The sequence below is a fragment of the Oncorhynchus kisutch genome, linkage group LG14 (genome assembly GCF_002021735.2).
Source record: "Oncorhynchus kisutch isolate 150728-3 linkage group LG14, Okis_V2, whole genome shotgun sequence".
Classification (NCBI taxonomy): Eukaryota; Metazoa; Chordata; class Actinopteri; order Salmoniformes; family Salmonidae; genus Oncorhynchus; species Oncorhynchus kisutch.
In genome coordinates this window covers 65461284-65483361 of record NC_034187.2, presented here as the reverse complement: position 1 = coordinate 65483361, position 22078 = coordinate 65461284, and the positions used below count along the sequence as shown (strand labels likewise).

Here is a 22078-nt window from a genome sequence, read left to right as displayed (position 1 = left end):
GTGGTCGTTGAACTAAATTCAAATCAAGGTAGTATTTTCAGTAGTTAAATACTTTTTTTTGCCATGTAGTGGTGTAGCTAACTACTAGAACTAAATTCTACTACTCTTTTTGCAAAAACAAAATATGGGTGAAATCAGCATCAGACCTGTCCAATTCTCACTTGAAAAATAGTTTGATTAATAGAACAAATTACATTCTGTTAACATCAGACAACAGAGGGATCTGTTCTTGACATTTTTCAACTATGACATTTCAGATTTACATTTGGATGTAGTGGACTACAATTTCAAAATAACTTTAGTGAAGTAAACTGTATATTTTTTAAGGGTAGCTTTAGTGTAGCTTACTTTCTTCCAGTGTGAAGTAATTGGTAACAATATTTTCAGAGTAGCTTCCCCAACACTGAGTACGTGGTACATGATATCAGGATAATGTGCAAATACTTGGCTGATGCTCAGGTACTGCCATTATGAAAACAGAAGCAGGTAAGTAGGGCAGATAGAGGATATGTTGTCATTGGGTTAGAGCATGTAAAACATATTCTAACCCAATAAAAACACATTTCCTATGTAGTAGTTACTACTACTAATAAAAATACAGTACTCATGCTTTCACAGGTCAACCACCTTTAAAGAAACCTCAGTTCAATTACAAAAGAATAAACAGCAGGACAAGATAATTAAATAATTTAAAAAACAATGTAGTTAATAGCAAACATGCACAACCACATAAATGAACCACTTTGTAAGTAAAACCCCAAAATACATCCAAGTAAACCAAACAAACTAAAGTTAATCAAACTTAAATCTCCCCAAAATACAAAAGAAAACAAGTATATACACTGCTCAAAAAAATAAAGGGAACACTTAAACAACACAATGTAACTCCAAGTCAATCACACTTCTGTGAAATCAAACTGTCCACTTAGGAAGCAACACTGATTGACAATACATTTCACATGCTGTTGTGCAAATGGAATAGACAACAGGTGGAAATTATAGGCATTTAGCAAGACACCCCCAATAAAGGAGTGGTTCTGCAGGTGGGGACCACAGACCACTTCTCAGTTCCTATGCTTCCTGGCTGATGTTTTGGTCACTTTTGAATGCTGGCGGTGCTTTCACTCTAGTGGTAGAATGAGACGGAGTCTACAAACTACACAAGTGGCTCAAGTAGTGCAGCTCATCCAGGATGGCACATCAATGCGAGATGTGGCAAGAAGGTTTGCTGTGTCTGTCAGCGTAGTGTCCAGAGCATGGAGGCGCTACCAGGAGACAGGCCAGTACATCAGGAGACGTGGAGGAGGCCGTAGGAGGGCAACAACCCAGCAGCAGGACCGCTACCTCCGCCTTTGTGCAAGGAGGACCAGGAGGAGCACTGCCAGAGCCCTGCAAAATGACCTCCAGCAGGCCACAAATGTGCATGTGTCTGCTCAAACGGTCAGAAACAGACTCCATGAGGGCCCGACGTCCACAGGTGGGGGTTGTGCTTACAGCCCAACACCGTGCAGGACGTTTGGCATTTGCCAGAGAACACCAAGATTGGCAAATTCGCCACTGGCGCCCTGTGCTCTTCACAGATGAAAGCAGGTTCACACTGAGCACATGTGACAGACGTGACAGTCTGGAGACGCCGTGGAGAACGTTCTGCTGCCTGCAACATCCTCCAGCATGACCGGTTTGGCGGTGGGTCAGTCATGGTGTGGGGTGGCATTTCTATGGGGGGCCGCACAGCCCTCCATGTGCTCGCCAGAGGTAGCCTGACTGCCATTAGGTACCGAGATGAGATCCTCAGACCCCTTGTGAGACCATATGCTGGTGTGGTTGGCCCTGGGTTCCTCCTAATGCAAGACAATGCTAGACCTCATGTGGCTGGATTGTGTCAGCAGTTCCTGCAAGAGGAAGGCATTGATGCTATGGACTGGCCTGCCTGTTCCCCAAACCTGAATCCAATTGAGCACATCTGGGACATCTTGTCTCGCTCCATCCACCAACGCCAGTCCGTTGCACCACAGACTGTCCAGGAGTTGGCGGATGCTTTAGTCCAGGTCTGGGAGGAGATCCCTCAGGAGACCATCCGCCACCTCATCAGGATCATGCCCAGGCGTTGTAGGGAGGTCATACAGGCACGTGGAGGCCACACACACTACTGAGCCTCATTTTGACTTGTTTTAAGGACATTACATCAAAGTTGTATCAGCCTGTAGTGTGGTTTTCCACTTTAATTTTGAGTGTGACTCCAAATCCAGACCTCCATGGGTCGATAAATTTGATTTCCATTGATAATTCTTGTGTGATTTTGTTGTCAGCACATTCAACTATGTAAAGACAAAAGTATTTAATAAGAATATTTCATTCATTCAGATCTAGGATGTGTTATTTTAGTGTTCCCTTTATTTTTTTGAGCAGTGTATTTCCATGCCTGTGAAACAAAATCAACATGCAAGGTTAGGTCAGTGATTGAATGACAAAGAGAGGAAGAGGCCTGGGAAAATCCACAGTGCCGTTTAACACAGACAGACAGAATACACTTGGTTTGCAGCTATGCATAGCAAAGGATTGTCCAGAGAGGGTCAATACCAAACATTTCCTAATGTATACAGTAGAAAGTAACTTTCCACAGGCAGCCCAATTATTGCCCAATTATTGCCCAATTATTGTCAAAAGAGCTGATCTGATTAGTAAAATCAAATTTAAAAAAATAATTGAGCTGCCTGTACAAACGCAGCATGTGTGGATGATTTCACATGATGTGGAATACCACAACATTGCACTGAAAATACCAGTGCAACTTATGAGCCATCTTTTCAGATTCTTGAGTGGTTGTCTTGTGAGTTAACTACTCATAATTAGTTAACTTCAAAATAATTGTCATAAAATATACAGTTTATTATGCAACATAATGTGGCTTCTCTTGGCCATTTGTACAGCAGTCCAAAAGTTTTGATTGAGAGTTAACTGAATGTGTAATTGTTCACAAGATCATTTGCTTACCAGTGTGCAATGCAGTATATAGATACAGTGAATTCAGAAAGTATTCAGACCCCTTGACTTTTTCCACCTTTTTTTGTGACCTTATTCTAAAATAGATTTTCTTTAAATCCGCATCCACAAAGCAAAAACAGGTTTTTATACATTTTTGCAAAATTATGTAAAAAATAAACAAAACTGAAATAATAAATTAACATAAGTATTCAGACTCTTTACTCAGCACTTTGTTGAAGAACCTTTGGCAGCGATTACAGCCTCAAGCCTTCTTGGATATGACACTACAAGCTTGGCAGACCTGTATTTGGGGAGTTTCTCTCATGCCGCTCTGCAGATCGTCTCAAGCTCTGTCAGGTTGGATGGGGAGCGTCGCTGCACAGCTATTTTCAGGTCTCTCCAGAGATGTTCGATCGGGTTCAAGTCCGGAATCTGGCTGGTCCACTCAAGGACATTTAGAGACTTGTCCCAAAGCCACTCCTGCGTTGTCTTGGCTGTGTGTTTAGGGTCGTTGTCCTGTTGGAAGGTGAACCTTCACCCCAGTCTGAGGTCCTGAGCGCTCTGGAGCAGGTTTTCATCATGGATCTCTCTGTACTTTGCTTCGTTCGTCTTTGCCCCCCGATCCTGACTAGTCTCCCAGTCCCTGCCACAGAAAAACATCCCCACAGCATGATGATGCCAGCACCATGCTTCACCGTAGGGGTGGTGCCTGGTTTCTTCCAGATGTGACGCTTGGCATTAAGGCCAAAGAGTTCAACAGTTCATCAGACCAGAGAACCTTGTTTCTCATGGTCTGAGAGTCTTTAGGTATCTTTTGGCAAACTCCAGGCGGACTGTCATGTGCCTTTTAATGAGGAGTGGCTTCCGTCTAGCCACTACCATAAAGGCCTGAGTGCTGCAGAGATGGTTGTCCTTCTGGAAGGTTTACCCATCTTCACAGAGGAACTCTGGAGCTCTGTCAGAGTGACCACCGGGTTCTTGGTCATGTCCCCAACCAAGGCCCTTCTCCCTCAATTGCGCAGTTTGGCCGGGCAGCCAGCTCTAGGAAGAGTCTTGGTGGTATCAAACGTCTACCATTTAAGAATGATGGAGGCCACTGTGTTCTTGGGGACCTTCAATGCTGCAGAAATTATTTGGTACCCTTCCCCAGATCTGTGCCTTGACACAATCATGCCTCGGAGCTCTATGGACAATTCCTTTGACCTCATGGCTGGGTTTTTGCTCTGACATGAACTGTCAACTGTGGGACCTTATATAGACAGGTGTGTGCCTTTCCAAATCATGTCCAAATCAACTAAATTTACCACAGGTGGACTTCAATAAAGTTGTAGAAACATCTAAGGATGATTAATGGAAACAGGATGCACCGGAGCTCCATATCAAGTCTCATAGCAAAGGGCCTGAATTATGTAAATACATATATTTACATTTGCAAAAATATCAGCAAAAAAAATGTTTTCAATTTGTCATTATTGGATATTGTGTGTAAATAGCTGAGAATGTTTTATTTATTTAATCCATTTTAGAATAAGGCTGTAACATAACAACATGTGGGGGGAAAAAATCAAGGACGGCTGAATGCTTTCCGAAGGCACTGTATATTACAGGATACCTTGAAACACTGTCAAATCTGAACTGTGCCATGAGAACTAGAGGAAACCTGGTTCAGAATAAATAACAAATACAATGTTTGGGAGGTTACAACACATGATGACACCATGCTGAAGATGACCAAAAGAGAAGGCCACTCTCCTGAAAATAACTGTTGTAAATTAGGGGGTATATATATATATTCTTACATTTTAAATACATTATCAAAAAGCTACAAAGTTCCATTGTAGAAATGCTTATGCTACAAACTTTTTGGGAAATGTCTTGTTAAAATATTCTTAACGTCATTGGCAAAGGTGAGGACCCCAGGGTAAAAACCGTAACCAGATAAAGAAGTAATTTCCTTCCTAAGATTCCATTTGAAATCTGTCTGGTACGTCCATTAGTGCAAACCCAAAAGGTCAATCAGTGATTCCTAAACCAACAACAACAGCAGGTGAATCTAGACCCTGACTCTGTTCTTCAACACAAGCCTCAGCTATGTTCAAGCATTCCTATCATCAGACATGAAGCTAACGCTCTTCTGACACACACACACACTTAAAACAGTGAACCAGCACTACTATGACATGCATCAGCAAGTGATTAACATGCTTAACTAGTATTCCTAATCTGCAATCTTAAAAAGGTGGAACTCTGTGTACCCATCTACCTACATACTGTGTGTACCTACATCACTGCAGGCAGGTGCAGTTTTGACCTCACCTAATGCTGATCATCACCAGTTTATTATTAATTATAGTATTGCCATTCTCAGACAGAGCCCCGTGGAACTGAAAGTAAACCTGAATGGTAACGAGACAAGACTGTCCAAGGTTGTGTTCAGTAGAGCACATGTAGCTAAACTCTAAAAACAAAAATGTGCCTTTCTTATTAGGCAAGCCCAGGTTGTCCCGCCCTGTTTCAGTACATTTTCTTCTGTTTGCTGCCCAATGAACACGACCCAGGGTTGACAAAGGGTTGGTATTGGAGGAGGTTGACAGATCAAAAAGTTCAGAGGTCATACAGTCAGAAAGTAGACAGGTCAATGGTCACAGAGCACAGAGTTCTCCAGGGTGAAGTCGTAAGTGAAGGAGGCCAGGTTGTGGTTGATGTCTCGGGGGGACATCAGCATCTCAGAAAAGAGGAACCCGGGACCCCCTGTCTGCATGGCCAGGACATGGGGGGCCAGGGTGAACGGGACATCTCCTAGTAGCTCTGGGAGAGACGGTGGGGCCTCCCCGATGGGCGCAGGGGGCTTCCACATGGGCCCTGGTGATGGGGCGATCACGGAAGGTGGAGCGGGGGCTGGAGAGTGGTGGGCCTGGGAAGGTGTTGCACTGGAAGACTGGGGAGAAGAGGAGAGAAAATGTCCACCATCAGGCATTACATTTAGAAAGGTTACACATGACAAGGAACACTAATGTGGCACATTTTTGGCAAACATGAAAACAGATTTTTAAGGGCGGGTAGGTTGCAACTAAAACACTAGTGATCGAACACAAAACAGTGTCATGACACGGTCAAGATGATGTTTCAGAGCTCTGCGAAGTCTTAAGGAAGGAAGCCACAAGGTGTGGCCACACACAACTCCAGCAACATTATCAAGTTAGCTGACAATGGTGTAGGCCTGATCACCGGCGACGATGAGTCAGCCTACAGGGAGGAGGTCAGTGACCTGGCAATATGGTGTCGGAACAACAACCTCTCCCTCAACACAAGCAAGACCAAGGAGCTGATTGTGGACTGTAGGAATTGGGGGGGCGAGCACAGCCCCATCGACGGGGCAGCAATAGAGCAGGTAGACAGCTTGAAGTTCCTCAGTGTCCAAATCACTAAAGACTTAAAAATGGCCCAAAACACACATGCACAGTTGTGAAGAAGGCGCGACAGTGCCTCATCCCCCTCAGATGGTTGAAAAGGTTTGGCATGGGCCTTCCAATCCCGAAAAGATTTTACAGCTGTACCATTGAGAGCATCTTGACTGGCTGCATCACTGCTTGGTATGGCAATAGCTCCACCCTTGATCGCATGGCACTACAGAGGGTTGTGTGGACAGCCCAGTACATCACTGGGGACGAGCTCCCTGCCATCCAGAACCTCTATATCAGGCGGTGAGAAAAGAAGGCCCAGAAAATCGTCCAAGACTCCAACCACCCAAGCCATAGACTATTTTCTCTGCTGCCGCACGGCAAGAAATGCCGGTGCATCAAGTCTGACACCAACAGACTCCTGAACAACTTCTATCCCCAAGCAATACGACTGATAAATTGCTAACAAAATACCTACACAGCCCGAGTTTAACGTCTATCTTTATTGACCTATTTCAATATTTGAACTGTCTCTATGCACACTAGAGGTCGACCGATTAATCAGAATGGCTGATTAATTAGGGCCGGTTTCAAGTTTTCATAATAATCTGAAATCGGTATTTTTGGGCACCAATTTTGTTTTGTTTTACACCTTTATTTAATATTTTATTTAACCAGGCAAGTCAGTTAAGAACACATTCTTATTTTCAATGACGGCCTAGCAACAAGGCAGAACGACATATTTTTACCTTGTCAGCTCGGGGGATCCAATCTTGCAACCTTACAGTTAACTAGTCCAACGCTCTAATCACCTGCCTCACGAGGAGGCTGCCTGTTACATGAATGCAGTAAGCCAAGGTAAGTTGCTAGCTAGCATTAAACTTATCTTATAAAAAACAATCAATCAATGACTGTCGTTGCTCCAATGTGTACTTAACCATAAACATCAATGCCTTTCTTAAAATCAATACACAAGTATATATTTTTAAACCTGCTTATTTAGCTAAATAAATCAAGGTTAGCAGGCAATATTAACCAGGTGTGACGACCCTCCCACTCTGTCTGCCGTATTCTCTCTTTGTTCTTGTTTCCTTATTAGGATGCCGGTGGGTAGAGTTGGGAGGGTCGTCAGCTACATGGGAAACACCTGGACCCGGTGTGTCCCGGGATAAATAGACCTCTTCCACATTCATGGAGGAGACTCTCTCCATGCAGACACCTTTCTAAATTTGGTTGTGCATCTTGGTGGCCTTTTGGTTGTTTGCTTTGGCACCTTTCAACACCCTGCATTATCACATTCATGCAAAACACTCACACTACTGATTACACACACCATTGTATATTGTACTTAGTTACTTATTTAATAAATATATATTTTGTTACTCCTTATCTCCAGGTTGTCTCTCTTTTGTTATGGGCTTTGAGCCGGTTCGTGACACAGGTGAAATTGTGTCACTTCTCTTGCGTTCATTGCACGCAGAGTCAGGGTATATGCAACAGTTTGGGCCGCCTGGCTCTTTGCGAACTAATTTGCCAGAATTTTACGTAATTATGACATAACATTGAAGGTTGCGCAATGTAACAGAAACATTTAGACTCATGGATGCCAACCGTTAGATAAAATACGGAACGGAATAAACGTTTTGTTTTCGAGGTGATCGTTTCCGGATTTGACCTAAGGCTCGTATTTGATATTTATAGAGCAGTCTGACTGGGGGTGGTAGGCAGCAGCAGGCTCGTAATAGTCAAAGGTATATGGTTTAGAGAAATAGTCGAGGCGTTATAATTCCTGTAATAACTTGCGGCTGAACTTGAAAGGGGTTCCTTCGTTATTTTACAGTTCATGTCTTCCATAGAGAATGTCTTGATCTACTTCAAATAAGGTCTGTGTTTCATGCTTAAACCGCCTCGGCGTTTTGATACCCGTGTAAATCTCACTAGGATAAGGTAACGTTTGTCGAAATATTTTCATAAATCCACTCTACAATTTTTTTTTATCTTCGCTTATATTTAGCCAATATTGATCAGAGTTACTTTGTCCTATGGATATCTACAGTTATAAAATTGGCAGGGTGGTGTAAGGCTACACGAAACACAGACCTTATTTTAAGTTAATCTAAATATCCTATGGAATAAATGAAGGAACCGCTTTTCAGAGATTTACTAGGTGTCATGGGGATTATGACTCGCACTTTGGTAGTCAATTCTTACCATGTCCATTATTAAAATAGGATTTCCTGCATATAGAAATTACAGTTTTTGTTTTCAACATTCATCACAGGTAACTTAAACTCTATTTTTATTCAAACAGTTGAGAGTATTTGTCTCCTAAGCAGACTCTTCAGTATCATTGTCACTTCAGAGCTGTGTGTGTGTTTTACAGATGGCAGAGAAAAGCAGAGCACCAGTGTGGGACTATTACATGGATTTGGCACCAGGGAAACAAGGTGTCTTATTTGTGATAAAGATGTAAGCATGGTGTCAGCAACTGCTAAATCAAAAAATACCACCAACCTGTGGAATCACCTTAAGAACACCCATCCAAAAGCCCATATGCATTATATTAAGTTAAAATAAAAGTCTTAATTCAGTATTGTTGCAATTGTCATTATTACAAAAAAGTATATATACACACACACACACGTCAAAAAATATATAATAAGAAAATTTAAAAAAAGGTACCGCCGTTGAAAAATCATAAATCGGTCGACCTCTAATGCGCGCACACACACACACACGATTTGCTCAGTCACACATAATTTGTACATTCATTTACTCTACACACCCGCACACCCACTCACATACAAGCTGCTGCTACTCTGTTTATCTTATATCCTGTTGCCTAGTCACCTTACCCTTTACATATCTACCTCCACCATTTCAGTATTCCTGCACATGTAAATAGGGTATTGGAACTGACTAATTCAATATTTTCTGTATATAGTACGCTTAGTTACTTAATTGTGTACACTCACCAATTCTACTAGAGAGTGTACCACAAAACACAAGCAAACATTGAAACTCAACTAGCGTACTAGTGAGTGTACCACAAAACACAAGCAAGCACCACACAAAATGATTTTAGCCTTTGTCTTCCATGATATTATAGGCCTACTGTTTTTACTCTTCAATTGACTTCGTTAATTCAAAAGGATTTGGTGTACACACCAAGTGCAAAGCTGTGCTTTGGGCCTTGTAATTAAGACAAAATGAAAGCCTAAATGCAGAGAAGATGTTGTTACAGGAAATGGCTTATTCCTGTACAATTAACATAACATTCAGTTGGGACGTAACCACGGAAACATCCTTTAATGAGTCTGAGTGTTTGTGCTCTCAAACACGATGATGACGAGGACTCACCTGGGACCATGAACAGCAGTGTGCCGTCTTTTCCTCATTTTTTATAACTTCTACCACTTCACATATAAAGTAAGCTTATATTTCTAAACCTTAACCACTATAGCCTAATATAACCTCTGTAACAAGCAATAAAGAACACTGTAGGTAGTGTCCCACCATCTGTCACTCTCTATTTGTCATATATAGCCCACCCTGAAGCAGGACAGGTTTATAGTGTTGTAGGTAGGAGTCTGTACAGTATGAATCAGGACAGGTTTATAGTGTTGTAGGTAGGCGTCTGTACAGTATGAATCAGGACAGGTTTATAGTGTTGTAGGTAGGTGTCTGTACAGTATGAATCAGGACAGGTTTATAGTGTTGTAGGTAGGTGTCTGTACAGTATGAATCAGGACAGGTTTATAGTGTTGTAGGTAGGTGTCTGTACTGTATGAAGGTCAAGGGTCTGTAACTTCCTATGTGCACAACATGAAAGGGCAGGGCAACGCACACCATAGATCTCAATCATTGAACTACGGGAGCCAAGCTGCAGTGCAATGTCACCATATGACATTCAACACACACACACACACACACACACACACTGCCCTTGATTAAACTCATAATGGCCACAGGCAACTTCAAGGACTAGTAGCCCTAACCAGATCATACGGACAACTAGCAGCAACACAATAGAGGTTTTCTACAGCCACCATATGTCCAGACTGCAGTCCAGACCCAGTGTAGCAGGCATGGAGCATGCTGAATGGTAGTGGCATTCGTTGGCCCGCAAGCCTCTGTGTGTTTACAGGATCACACCCATGCCACTCAGCATCTGTCACCAACACAGCAGCAGCAGACTGTAGGCAGTATGTATGCAGGCAGGATGAGCTAGGCCAGACAGGGAAGAAGAAAGCAAACTCACAGTGCTTTAAGTCAGTCAGTCTCACTGCTGTCCGTTGAAGTCTACAACAGTTGTGTTTCCTGGTACAGCACATGCAAGACGGACATCTTGGCAGTTTTGAGTAACGCAACCCATTTTGCGTCCTAAATGACTCTATATGGTGTGCTATTTTCGACCAGATCCCATACGGAGAGTTATACTGTATGTTCTGCATAGCGCCGTCCCCTGGTTAGAAAGACAATCACCTTTGATGGTTGCACAATGACGTTACATGATGGTTTGCTGATGTTTTGGATCTTCTGCCTCTGTTCCTCAACAGTTTCTCCTGGAGAGAAAAAAACAAAACAAGAGTGATTGTGTCATTATACACTGTGGGCTTAGGCCTAGATTCTTCATCAACATACCTGTGCCCGAGTCCCACAACTAGAACCCTCTCCAAGTCCTACTTCCCTAATGGTCTTCGTAACAGAAGTTATTATTCTGACTGGTGTATTTTTTCCTTCATTGGGACAACCAGCTCAATTGGGTGATTATATGTGGTTTAACGAGTAGAGTGGCCTTCTGATCACATTAATAGATTACACAGCATTAACACAGCAATACAGTCCCACAGAGCACTACGTGGACCAGAACACACCTGCAGCTCTCTCTGGTCTAGCTTAGCCTGTCCACAACCCTCTCTCTGGTGTAGCCTAGCCTAGCCTGTCCCCAACCCTCTCTCTGGTGTAGCCTAGCCTATGTCCCCAACCCTCTCTCTGGTCTAGCTTAGCCTGTCCCCAACCCTCTCTCTGGTGTAGCCTAGCCTGTCCCCAACCCTCTCTCTGGTGTAGCCTAGCCTATGTCCCCAACCCTCTCTCTGGTGTAGCCTAGCGTGTCCCCAACCCTCTCTCTGGTGTAGCCTAGCCTGTCCCCAACCCTCTCTCTGGTGTAGCCTAGCCCCAACCCTCTCTCTGGTGTAGCCTAGCCCCAACCCTCTCTCTGGTATAGCCTAGCCCCAAACCTCTCTCTGGTGTAGCCTAGCCTATGTCCCCAAACCTCTCTCTGGTGTAGCCTAGCCTATGTCCCCAAACCTCTCTCTGGTGTAGCCTAGCCTATGTCCCCAAACCTCTCTCTGGTGTAGCCTAGCCTATGTCCCCAACCCTCTCTCTGGTGTAGCCTAGCCTGTCCCCAACCCTCTCTCTGGTGTAGCCTAGCGTGTCCCCAACCCTCTCTCTGATGTAGCCTGTCCCCAACCCTCTCTCTGGTGTAGCCTAGCCCCAACCCTCTCTCTGGTGTAGCCTAGCCTATGTCCCCAAACCTCTCTCTGGTGTAGCCTAGCCTATGTCCCCAACCCTCTCTCTGGTGTAGCCTAGCCTGTCCCCAACCCTCTCTCTGGTGTAGCCTAGCGTGTCCCCAACCCTCTCTCTGGTGTAGCCTAGCCTATGTCCCCAACCCTCTCTCTGGTGTAGCCTAGCCTATGTTCCCAACCCCATTCCTCTTGCATCATGTCATCTGGGGGACAACTACCAGGCCTTAGTAACTAGACTAATTGACTGCATGTTGTCAATGTCCACAGATAAACACTTTTCAAACTCTCCTCCTTCCCTTTTTCCTCCCCTCTGTAACCATTTCCATCTCCACTCCTACCCCTCTCCTCTGGGAGTAAACTCACTCTCCAGCATGGAGTCATCCTCCCTGATCTCACCAGTTTCCTTTGATCGGAGCTCAGTGAGTCTCCAGTCCACCAACGTCTCTCTCTATAGAGGGTTAAATTATCTCCATGAGAGGGAATTGAGGCCCAGAGCACCCTGACAAAACAAAGGTTACTCTACTCTGCACAGGAACAATGGGATCTATCGGCTCACTCTAGTCTAGTAGTACAATGTCTCTCAGCTTCACTAACATCAAGCTCAGATTATTTTAATTTTAATACAAATATTTTGTCTATTGTCTTAATTTATTGTTATGATGGATATTCATATATCCATCCATGTTTGAGGTATAGAAGTATGCAATATAAATGCCTTTTATGCCTTGAATTTATAGCTTTGATTTCCCCCCTCAGGTCTACAGGTACAAAAATATCCCTAGCTCTTCCCTCAATTTCCCGACAAGCCCACATTTCCATCCACATCTGTGAATTCATTCTTGGCATGGTAAGCATTGTTCACCTACAAAGCACTCATTATTCCACAGCAAGCAGTGCAAGTCCTAAGACAACAAGGGCATCTAAATAATGCCATGTAAAGTAAGCCTAGCCTATATTCACCTCTTTATGTGTTGTCAGCATTGTACACACATGGCCTTGTCTCTGGACTCAGTCAGACACAGGCCTCTCTCTCTGGGCATGAGAGTACACATACAGGCAGTTAGGCCCTAACTCCCTATCCGGGAACAGGCTTCTCTCTCTCTGTCAGTAAAACACAAGAGCATGCATCCGTCTGCTCAATAGTGTGCAGGAATTTCTCTCTCCCATTTACTAAATCCTTCAGAAGGAGAGAGGGATAACCAAGCTAAAGTACTGAAATAAATAAATAAATAAATAAATATATATATATATATATATATATATATATATATATATATATATATATATATATATATATATATATATATATATATATATATATATATATATATATATATATATATACACACACACACACAATCTCTGCTTTATGATAGAGGACAGGTTAGTTCGGTAGTACTTGACTTCACATTATTGTAAGGCTGCATGTCGTTTTCACATTCAACATCGTGAAAATACCTTCACTTTGTGTGTTTGGATAACTGTCAGCGGAAACTGGACTGGCAAAAAGAGGAATGAAAAGGAGCACAGTTACATTCTGCATCGACCTGCTCTGTGCAGTGTGGACCTTGTCAATGACATCACGTTATGTCATGATTCATGCTGGAGTTGTGTGACCTGCTTAGTGTGGACCTTGTCAATGACATCACGTTATGTCATGATTCATGCTGGAGTTGTGTGACCTGCTTAGAGTGTGGACCTTGACAATGACATGCAGCTTGTCAGGCTAGCAGGTTTCTTTTAAAACAGCTCTGCCAGTCCAGATAGGATAGAAGAAACTAGCTCTACTAATGATAGACAGTTAGCCTCAGGTTTATTTTCTGGATGGGTTAAGTCACAATCTTCTCTTAAGCGACCAGTGATCAATGACTAAAACACTTATGAACTCACATGCACACCCTTGCATTACTTGTAATGACTTCAGGACTCCCTGGAAAACAGTGGCATTTGCTACTGAGTGCCCTACTATCTGAGCTAAATAAATAAAGACTTTAGACACAAAAACACAACCGCTGAGGACAAAGGTTCAAATGAATGTGGTGTGGGGGTGTAGGCTTATTGAACAAGAAGTTAGTGAAAGAGACAACTTCAACTGTCGTGAGACAGTAGACACTGACAGCAATCCAAATACAAGTAAGGCTATTGTCTGTCTACCGACTGGGCTTAGAGACTGTGAGAGAGGGAGATTGGCTCCCAGAAAAGGCACAGGCAGCTGCTCATGACTTCAGCAGTCAACCAGGCCCACTCCTCAAGAGTGTCAGCATCAGACAGGGATGTGCAAACACACATCCTGCCTTTGAGGGCCTGAAGGCCCTCGAAATTGGATCGTCACAGAGATGACTAGGGAGATAATAAAACAAATCCTTTCTCATCTTATTCCATCTGACAGGACAAAAAAATTTGGTGTTACAGATGAACAGCTTAGACTGGGAAGAGGAATTTGTTGTTATTGTAATAGCTAATTAGCTAATCTTCTGAGGTAAAATGAGATTAAACTCCATGGCCCCTGACAAATGTGAGCCAGCCCTCCATCTAGCGTCAGGGGTGGAGTCTGCAGATTTTTTTCCCTTAAAAGACTGCATGCAAATCTTTTTTTATGAAATGTTTAAAAATCACACTGTATATCTAATAAATCACTGTGTGTGTTTATTTCATGAAAATAATATATTTTTTTGTAATTTATTTCCCTGAGCTTCCTTTTGCCATAGAAATGCTCAGTCTGGTCATGTGGGCGTGTTGATACAAATTTGTATATATTTGCATATACAGCCCTGACTGGCAGATAGTCTAAAGTCTACCCCGCTTACCCCTTCAATGTAGGAGGATACAAACGCAAATAAAAGATGACTGGTTATTGGTCTGAATAATCAGATTGTGAAGTCATGCTGTGGGCCAAAACCTAAAGAGGCTGAAAACCCAGGCATAAAAATAACAGCTCTTCCACTAAAAGGTGATTATCATAATTTTCACAATTTCAGTGTTAATTCTACTGTACATTGTGTGTGTGTGTGTGGGGGGGGGCTAATTTTTTAATGCACTGCCTGCCTCCTCTCGCTCGCCCGCTTTCCCCATGAGGATTTCTCTCTGCCTGAATAACCAAATGTGGATGGAGGTGAGAAGGGCCACAGAGGATCCTGCTGCCAGCCTCCCAATCCCAACGGTTAATCCCTGTAGGCAGGGTTTCTCTCCCACAGCCTCAGCCTGAACCTACCCAACCAGCAGGCTGCTGGCTGGGAAAGTGAAAGGTTAGAGTAGCACATGATATCCACCCCCTTACCATACGGACCCAGACAGATGATATGGCCCCTGCCATACAGACCCAGACAGAGCCCCCCCATCAGCTTTGTAAGAACTGCTCCCTTCGGTCTGGAGCCATCAGTATCAGGAAAGAGCATAAAGTGAAAAGAGGCTGTGGTGCGAATGGCAAATGTGAATGGCAGATTTCAGGGAAAACACGTAGCTAACCTTCACAGATAATTAAAAAGTAAAAGTTTACACAGTAAAAACTATTTAAAAAGAAATCAACAGAAAATTGTCTATGAATGTTCATTTTCAATGCAGCTGGACAAATTAGCCTAACAGTGGCTTTCAATTAAAGTACTACCACAACTCCCATCAAAATTCATTACACCCAGAGTAAATCTATTAATTCCATTATGGTGATTCACCTTTCAAACTCCCTGGTTTCCTCATCAGCCATCTGACTGAGCCCTTCCTTCCTTACAAAAACACACGCACAGTCATTGGCGTCTTTGAACAGAGAACGTGATTAAACAGAGCAGTCATTGGGTTTACACTAGAACGTCTGTGAGCTCAGTCAGACTCTTTCTACTTTATCTGGGAAGAAACATTGGCTCTGAGACTGGCTCTCTTCTGTCTGCCAAGAGAAACATACAACTCCTGACCATCTGTGTCTACTGCTCCACCAACAGCCAAAGCTGGGTTCAAGTACTATTTGAAATCACTTTAAATGCGTTTGGCGTTAGCTTTAATCTATCTGGAGTGCCAGATGGGTTGCATTTGCACTTTTGTGACTACTTTATTGGTTCCATTGCACCAGGCAAGCCCAATCAAGCCCAGCTAAAGTATTTGAAATGACTGAGTAGTATTTTAACCCAGGTCCACCAGCAGGGCTCCCAGTCAATGCTGTTTTTTAAAGAGCCAATTATACTGCTCTTTACTGGTAGAGGAAAGAGGAGAAGGGAGCTTCCTGACTTACAATAACATTTTCATTATTTGAGGCTTAGAATTTGAAAAGGTACTAAAAAGGAGGTTGATGCATTGGACCTTCAAAATTGGCAGGATTTACCTTCATTTTTCAGTAAAGAATGTAGCAATCCTATATTAAGCTAATTTCTTGTTATGCAAAATTACCATGCCCCTGAGCACCAGAAAACTGTTGTGCAATGCCTTACTTTCATTTCAGGTTAATCTCAACCTCAAGGAAGTGTTGAAAGACATTATTCAATGCTGGTGACATACTTAAAACTACACTGAACAAAAACAATAAAAACGCATCATGCAATAATTTAAGATTTTACTGAGTTACAGTTCATATAAGGAAATCAGTCAATTTAAATAATCTATGGACTTCACATGCATCCGTTGGTCACAGATACCTAAAGGTAGCGTCATGGATCAGAAAACCAGTCAGTATCTGGTGTGATCACCATTTGCCTCATCTCCTTCGCATTGAGTTGATCAGTCTGTTGATTGTGGCCTGTGGAATGTTGTCCCACTCCTCTTCAATGGCTGTGCGAAGTTACTAGATATTGTCGGGAACTGGAACACGCTGTTGTACACGTCCCAAACATGCTCAATGGGTGACATATGTCTGGTGAGTATACAGGCCATGGAAGAACTGGGACATTTTCAGCTTCCAGAGATTGTGTACAGAACCTTGCGACATTGTGCCGTGTATTATCATGCCGAAACATGAGGTTACGGAGGCGGATGAATTGCATGACAATGGGCCTCAGGATTTCATCACAATATCTCTTTGCATTCAAATTGCCATCGATAAAATGCAATTGTGTTCGTTGTCTGTAGCTTATGCCTGCCCAAACCATAACCAGAAGGTAGCCTAGTGGTTAGGGATTTGGGCCAGTAACCGAAATGTTGCTGGATCGAATCCCTGAGCTGACAAGGTAAAAATCTGTCATTCTGCCCCTGAGCAAGGCAGTTAACCCACTGTTGATGTTGATGAAGGCAGCACCTCTCTGAATCAGAGGGGTTGGGTTAAATGCAGAAGACACATTTCAGTTGAAGGCATTCAGTTGTACAACTGACAAGGTATCCCCATTTCCTAACCATGAGGCACTCTTCAAAGTTGACATCAGCAAATCGCTCGCTCACACAATTCCATCTGCCCAGTACAGTTGAAGCCGGGATTCATCCATGAAGAGCACACTTCGCCAGTGGCCATCGAAGGTGACCATTTTCCCACTGAAGTCAGTTATAACGTTGAACTGCAGTCAAGACAACAAGCAAGATGAGCTTCCCTGAGACTGTTTCAGACAGTTTGTGCAGAAATTCTTCAGCTGTGCAAACCCACAGTTTCATCCGCTGTCCAGGTGGCTGGTCTCAGACGATCCCGCAGCTGAAGAAGCTGAATGTGGAGGTCCTGGTCTGGAGTTGTGAAACCAGTTGGACGTACAGCCAAATTCTCTAAAATGACGTTGGAGGTGGCATATGGTAGAGAACTTAAATTATCTGGCAACAGCTCTGGTGGACATTCCTGCAGTCAGCATGCCAATTCTACGCTCCCTCAAAACTTGAGACATCTGTGGCATTGTGTTATGTGACAAAACTGCACATTTTAGAGTGTCCATTTATTGTCCCCACAGGTGCACCTGTGTAATGATCATGCTGTTTAATCTGCTTCTTGATACGACAGATTATCTTGGCAACGGATAAATGCGCACTAACAGGTATGTAAAGAAATTTGTGCACAAAATAAGATGTGTGTGTGTGTGTATGGGATCTTTCATTTCAGCTCATGAAACATGGGACCAACACTTTACATCTTGCGTTCATATTTTTGTTTAGTGTACATGGACTGAAACCATTTTTGAAGCTTAGTGTTACAAAGTAGAGGTTCAGGATTTAGTCTTGGTGATAAAAAAGAAGGTTAATTTAAATGTAAAAAAGGAACAAGAAACTCAAAATATATGCCTATGTTCTTGACTAAATGTGTACAGCAATTTTAAACATTTAAAATACAATTTTATAATAAAATAGTACTGGACACAATGACAACATTGTGTGCAACTATCTGAGACAACCCCGAAAGCATTGTTCTGGTTGATATCAGTAGGTGATCAGGAGAGGCCCAGCCGCCATTTAGAGACCACTCGCAGATTTATAAAACAAGATTTGTACAACCAGAAGAGCATTGTGGAACCCACACATTTCATGGATTAAATGATAATCACAGCATTATTTGTGTGTGTGTTCCACCCAACTTGTTAAATGGTGAGTGTTGATTTCCAAACTGACCGGAGCCTACTGAGCAGTAGGATGGCCTGAAACCTCAAAGTTCTGTTGAGCATCTAGACGTTGAGTGCCTATAGCATATTTACATTTCTCACTCTTACAAATTCAGCAAGATGAAGTTTCGTGTGTTTCTCACCGATTATCACGAACCCATCTGTATCCCCCTCTGACGATGACTTCTTGGAATAGTCTTTATTACGATGTCCGAAAAAACTGAACATACTGACTCCTTACGCTGTCTGCAAAGGCGAGAAAAACAACTAAGACCACATATTGCAACATCATCACGACACCTGGAATGATAAAATGCAGTAAACATTCTGCTGTTGTTACCTTTATGTATGTAGAACCTAGGACTATGCCTGAAAGTTGATCATAGATTGTAATATCAGAACTAAATACAATGTGACTTTCAGTTTGATATCATTGTAACTTCCGAAGTATCAAATGTCACGTTTGACCAGCGAACTAACGTTAGCGGCTCTTTCTAACGTCTAGTTAGCTCGGTTTTTATCAAACAAATGCAAATGACTTACCTTACCAGTGTTTAGTTTCTTTAAAAAGTTGAGTAAAGTAACATAAAATGTTGCTATTGTTAGATTATCTATGCAATTTCACTTCGATTTCGTGTAGCTAGTTAGACATAGGCCCGTGTGTTGTTGTTATTGTGTCTTATGTGTTTCCGGTCATTCCTGTCCTATAAATGGTCCGTGTAGAAACAATGTCGAGAATGATCTTAATCTGATCCGTTTTACAATGGTTATACCGCAATATATCGCTTGGATTCGGGTGTTTGGTTATTATACTCAACTTTTAAATGACTGAAGTTTTATTTATAAAAAGTATCCCTTCAGCTGGCATTTCAATATTAATATGAGGGACGATCATTAATACGAGCTTGTATCCTGGGAAAGAATGTAACAGAACAATGCGGAAACATCGTCATACATGATATTTCCCGCGCTACAACTTGCTTGTCTGATATACAATCGTTGTGCACAGCAAAATCTTTCGAAATGGCAGTTTTCGAGTCACAAAAAGCCAGGATTAACTCTGATATGCTGTCTCGATATATCAGCAGGCCGATTTGCTTCGTTGGACGCGTTGAGAAGGTAGTATGCTAGTGTTATTGGTCCACCGTTAGTTCAGCACTATAAAATTTATTTCTAGTGAGTGTTTCACTGTAAAGTCGACTCCTGTTGTATTAGGCGCGTGTGACAAATACAATTTGATTTGGATGGCGGTCTTCTCTTGACGAAAGGTTCGTGGTGGTAACGTTACACCAGACTACACGGCCAGAAATTGCAATGGAATTCGATACTTAGCATTACGAAATCGCTATTCATTGTTTATTGTCGTCTATGACAGGTCCACCCAACAGGAAACTCATTCAGTCTTTCGGACGGAGACGGGAGTGCTGCATCAGTGGACCTCAACGAGCCCGTAAGTACAGTCACAGCGTTTCTATAACGTTAGTTGCAAGACATAACTAACTAGCTAGCTACAGTAGACTGGTTGAACAGTAAGTAGCAAGGAATTGAGAATACAAATATCTGACAAAGACAACACTCAATGAATGTGAACATTGTACTTGAGTTTAGTATATTGCCTGATGTAACATTGTTTATTTTTGATGAGCTGAGCGGGGTGGTGGAGGTGCTTGGTATGGTGTCCAACAAAGGGACAATAATGGCCTCTGCATACAACATACTCAGAGAAGACAAAGGCATTCCTTTCGGTAAGTACATAATCTCTCCTGTGGAAAAGGGAATGTGTTCTCAAAGTTAGACTGCTAAATGACATTATACACAGCAGGGTGACTTCCTGCAACAAAGTCAACAAAATATGTTATCTTTCCAATGTGGGCACATCTCAATGGAGAGCACATATTTGGGATAAATAATAATGGTGGTCTTGGCATATTTGAATTCTTGTTGATGATGGTGTTTCTAGGATGTCGCCCCACAGTATTTGATGATATTGACCTCTTGCAGAGTCTACTTTTAAACGTACCAAAGACTGTGTTCAACTGGTTTGACATCCCTTTATTTTCTTCACATAATGGTACACCTGGAGCTGTACACCTGGAGCTGTACAATGAAGTCCTGAAAGTCATCCATGATTTCCCCCAGCACTATCCATTTGGAATAGCCACCAGTGGATGAGCACTTTGCACATATTCATTACTTCCTAAAGATCATTGTCAACATGAAACTCCATTCTCTTGTTTGCCATTTTTTAAGATACTTGTATATGAGTGTTAAATGTATATGTACAGTTTCTTCTATTTCTTGATGTGGAAAATAAAAATGAGTGCTTTTATAACGGTCTGTTTAGTCATTACAACAAGATTCATTAATAAACCCAAAATAAGCCGTGTCTCAATTTGTTTGATATCATCCTCCTCGACTAAAAGCAAGCTTTATTATCTTAACTCAACCAAGTTACTGCATTGACTGTTTATAATATTGTCGTTAGCGGCTCTACTCCTCTACTCAGCGAGGGTTAGGAGGACTGTCCTAAACAAATCAAATTTATTTATATAGCCCTTCGTACATCAGCTGATATCTCAAAGTGCTGTACAGAAACCCAGCCTAAAACCCCAAACAGCAAGCAATGCAGGTGTAGAAGCACGGTGGCTAGAAAAAACTCCCTAGAAAGGCAGAAACCTAGAGAGGAACCAGGCTATGTGGGGTGGCCAGTCCTCTTCTGGCTGTGGAGATTATAACAGAACATGGCCAAGATGTTCAAATGTTCATAAATGACCAGCATGGTCCAATAATAAGGCAGAACAGTTGAAACTGGAGCAGCAGCATGGACTGGGGACAGCATGGAGTCATGTCAGGTAGTCCTGAGGCATGGTCCTAGGGCTCAGGTCCTCTGAGAGAGAAAGAATTAAAGAGCACACTTAAATTCACACAGGACACCGACTAGGACAGGAGAAGTACTCCAGATATAACAAACTGACCCTAGCCCCCCGACACAAACTACTGCAGCATAAATACTGGAGGCTGAGACAGGAGGGGTCAGGATACACTGGCCCCATCCGAGGACACCCCTGGACAAGGCCAAACAGGAAGGATATAACAGTAAAAGCATTTGGCTAGTCAAATTTTTTGGGGGTGGGCTCCCGAGTGGTACAGGGGTCTAAGGCACTGCATCTTAGTGCTAGAGGTGTCACTACCGACCCTGGTCCAATTCCAAGCTGTATCGCAACCGGCAGTGTTTGGTTCACCCATAGGGCGGCGCACAATTGGCCTAGTGTTGTCAGGGTTTTGCCACGGGAGGCCGTCAAGAATTTATTCTGAACTGACTTGCCTAGTTAACTAAAAAAATGTATATATATATATATATATTCCCCTCCCAAGTTTTCTGAGCACCTTTTATTTTTTTTTGACAAGACTAAAAACACCAGCGAATCTGCGGTCAGTCTACGGTCTACAAATGATTTGTAATTATGTTCCAACCCTCTGACCCTCCGCTCAAGAAAAAAATCGGTCTGCGGCTGAATCTAGTTGATCACTGAGCTAGAGGGGTCTCTGCAATATATACTGCATTTCAAATCTGACTTGAAAATGGCTTTCTGCCATCTTCTACTCTACTGCATGCATGGCTGTGTTGTAACGCCCTCTGTTGATGCAAAGTGTTCAACACAAGCTGCTGTACTGC

General features: G+C 42.6%; 2 protein-coding genes across 8 annotated transcripts; one reads left to right on the top strand and one right to left on the bottom strand.

Moving 5' to 3' along the window:
• Positions 1-4475: 4475 nt before the first annotated feature.
• On the bottom strand, positions 4476-19128 carry LOC116353417 (UBAP1-MVB12-associated (UMA)-domain containing protein 1-like). 4 transcript variants are annotated; one of them, XM_031788774.1, is made up of 5 exons: positions 18946-19128; positions 18743-18771; positions 18546-18669; positions 10872-10951; positions 4476-5923 (listed from the first exon to the last, which is right to left on the bottom strand). In XM_031788774.1, exons 3-5 carry the CDS (start codon positions 18628-18630, stop codon positions 5621-5623), a joined length of 468 nt encoding a protein of 155 aa, XP_031644634.1. In that variant the 5' UTR covers positions 18631-18669; positions 18743-18771; positions 18946-19128; the 3' UTR covers positions 4476-5620. The 4 variants fall into 4 exon arrangements, with proteins under 4 accessions (XP_031644634.1, XP_031644633.1, XP_031644632.1 ...); XM_031788773.1 differs by having other exon boundaries at positions 18546-18648; XM_031788772.1 differs by lacking the exon at positions 18743-18771 and having other exon boundaries at positions 18546-18648.
• A 54-nt stretch (positions 19129-19182) lies between these two features.
• Positions 19183-20794, top strand: LOC109903476 (replication protein A 14 kDa subunit). 4 transcript variants are annotated; one of them, XM_031788776.1, is made up of 4 exons: positions 19183-19521; positions 19778-19852; positions 20051-20147; positions 20404-20794. In XM_031788776.1, the coding sequence occupies exons 1-4, from the start codon at positions 19426-19428 to the stop codon at positions 20445-20447; spliced, it is 312 nt and encodes a 103-aa protein (XP_031644636.1). In that variant the 5' UTR covers positions 19183-19425; the 3' UTR covers positions 20448-20794. The 4 variants fall into 4 exon arrangements, 2 of the variants coding, with proteins under 2 accessions (XP_031644636.1, XP_020355812.1); XR_002257043.2 differs by adding an exon at positions 19618-19670 and having other exon boundaries at positions 19215-19521; positions 19778-20147; positions 20486-20794; XM_020500223.2 differs by having other exon boundaries at positions 19215-19521; positions 20486-20794.
• Positions 20795-22078: the final 1284 nt, after the last annotated feature.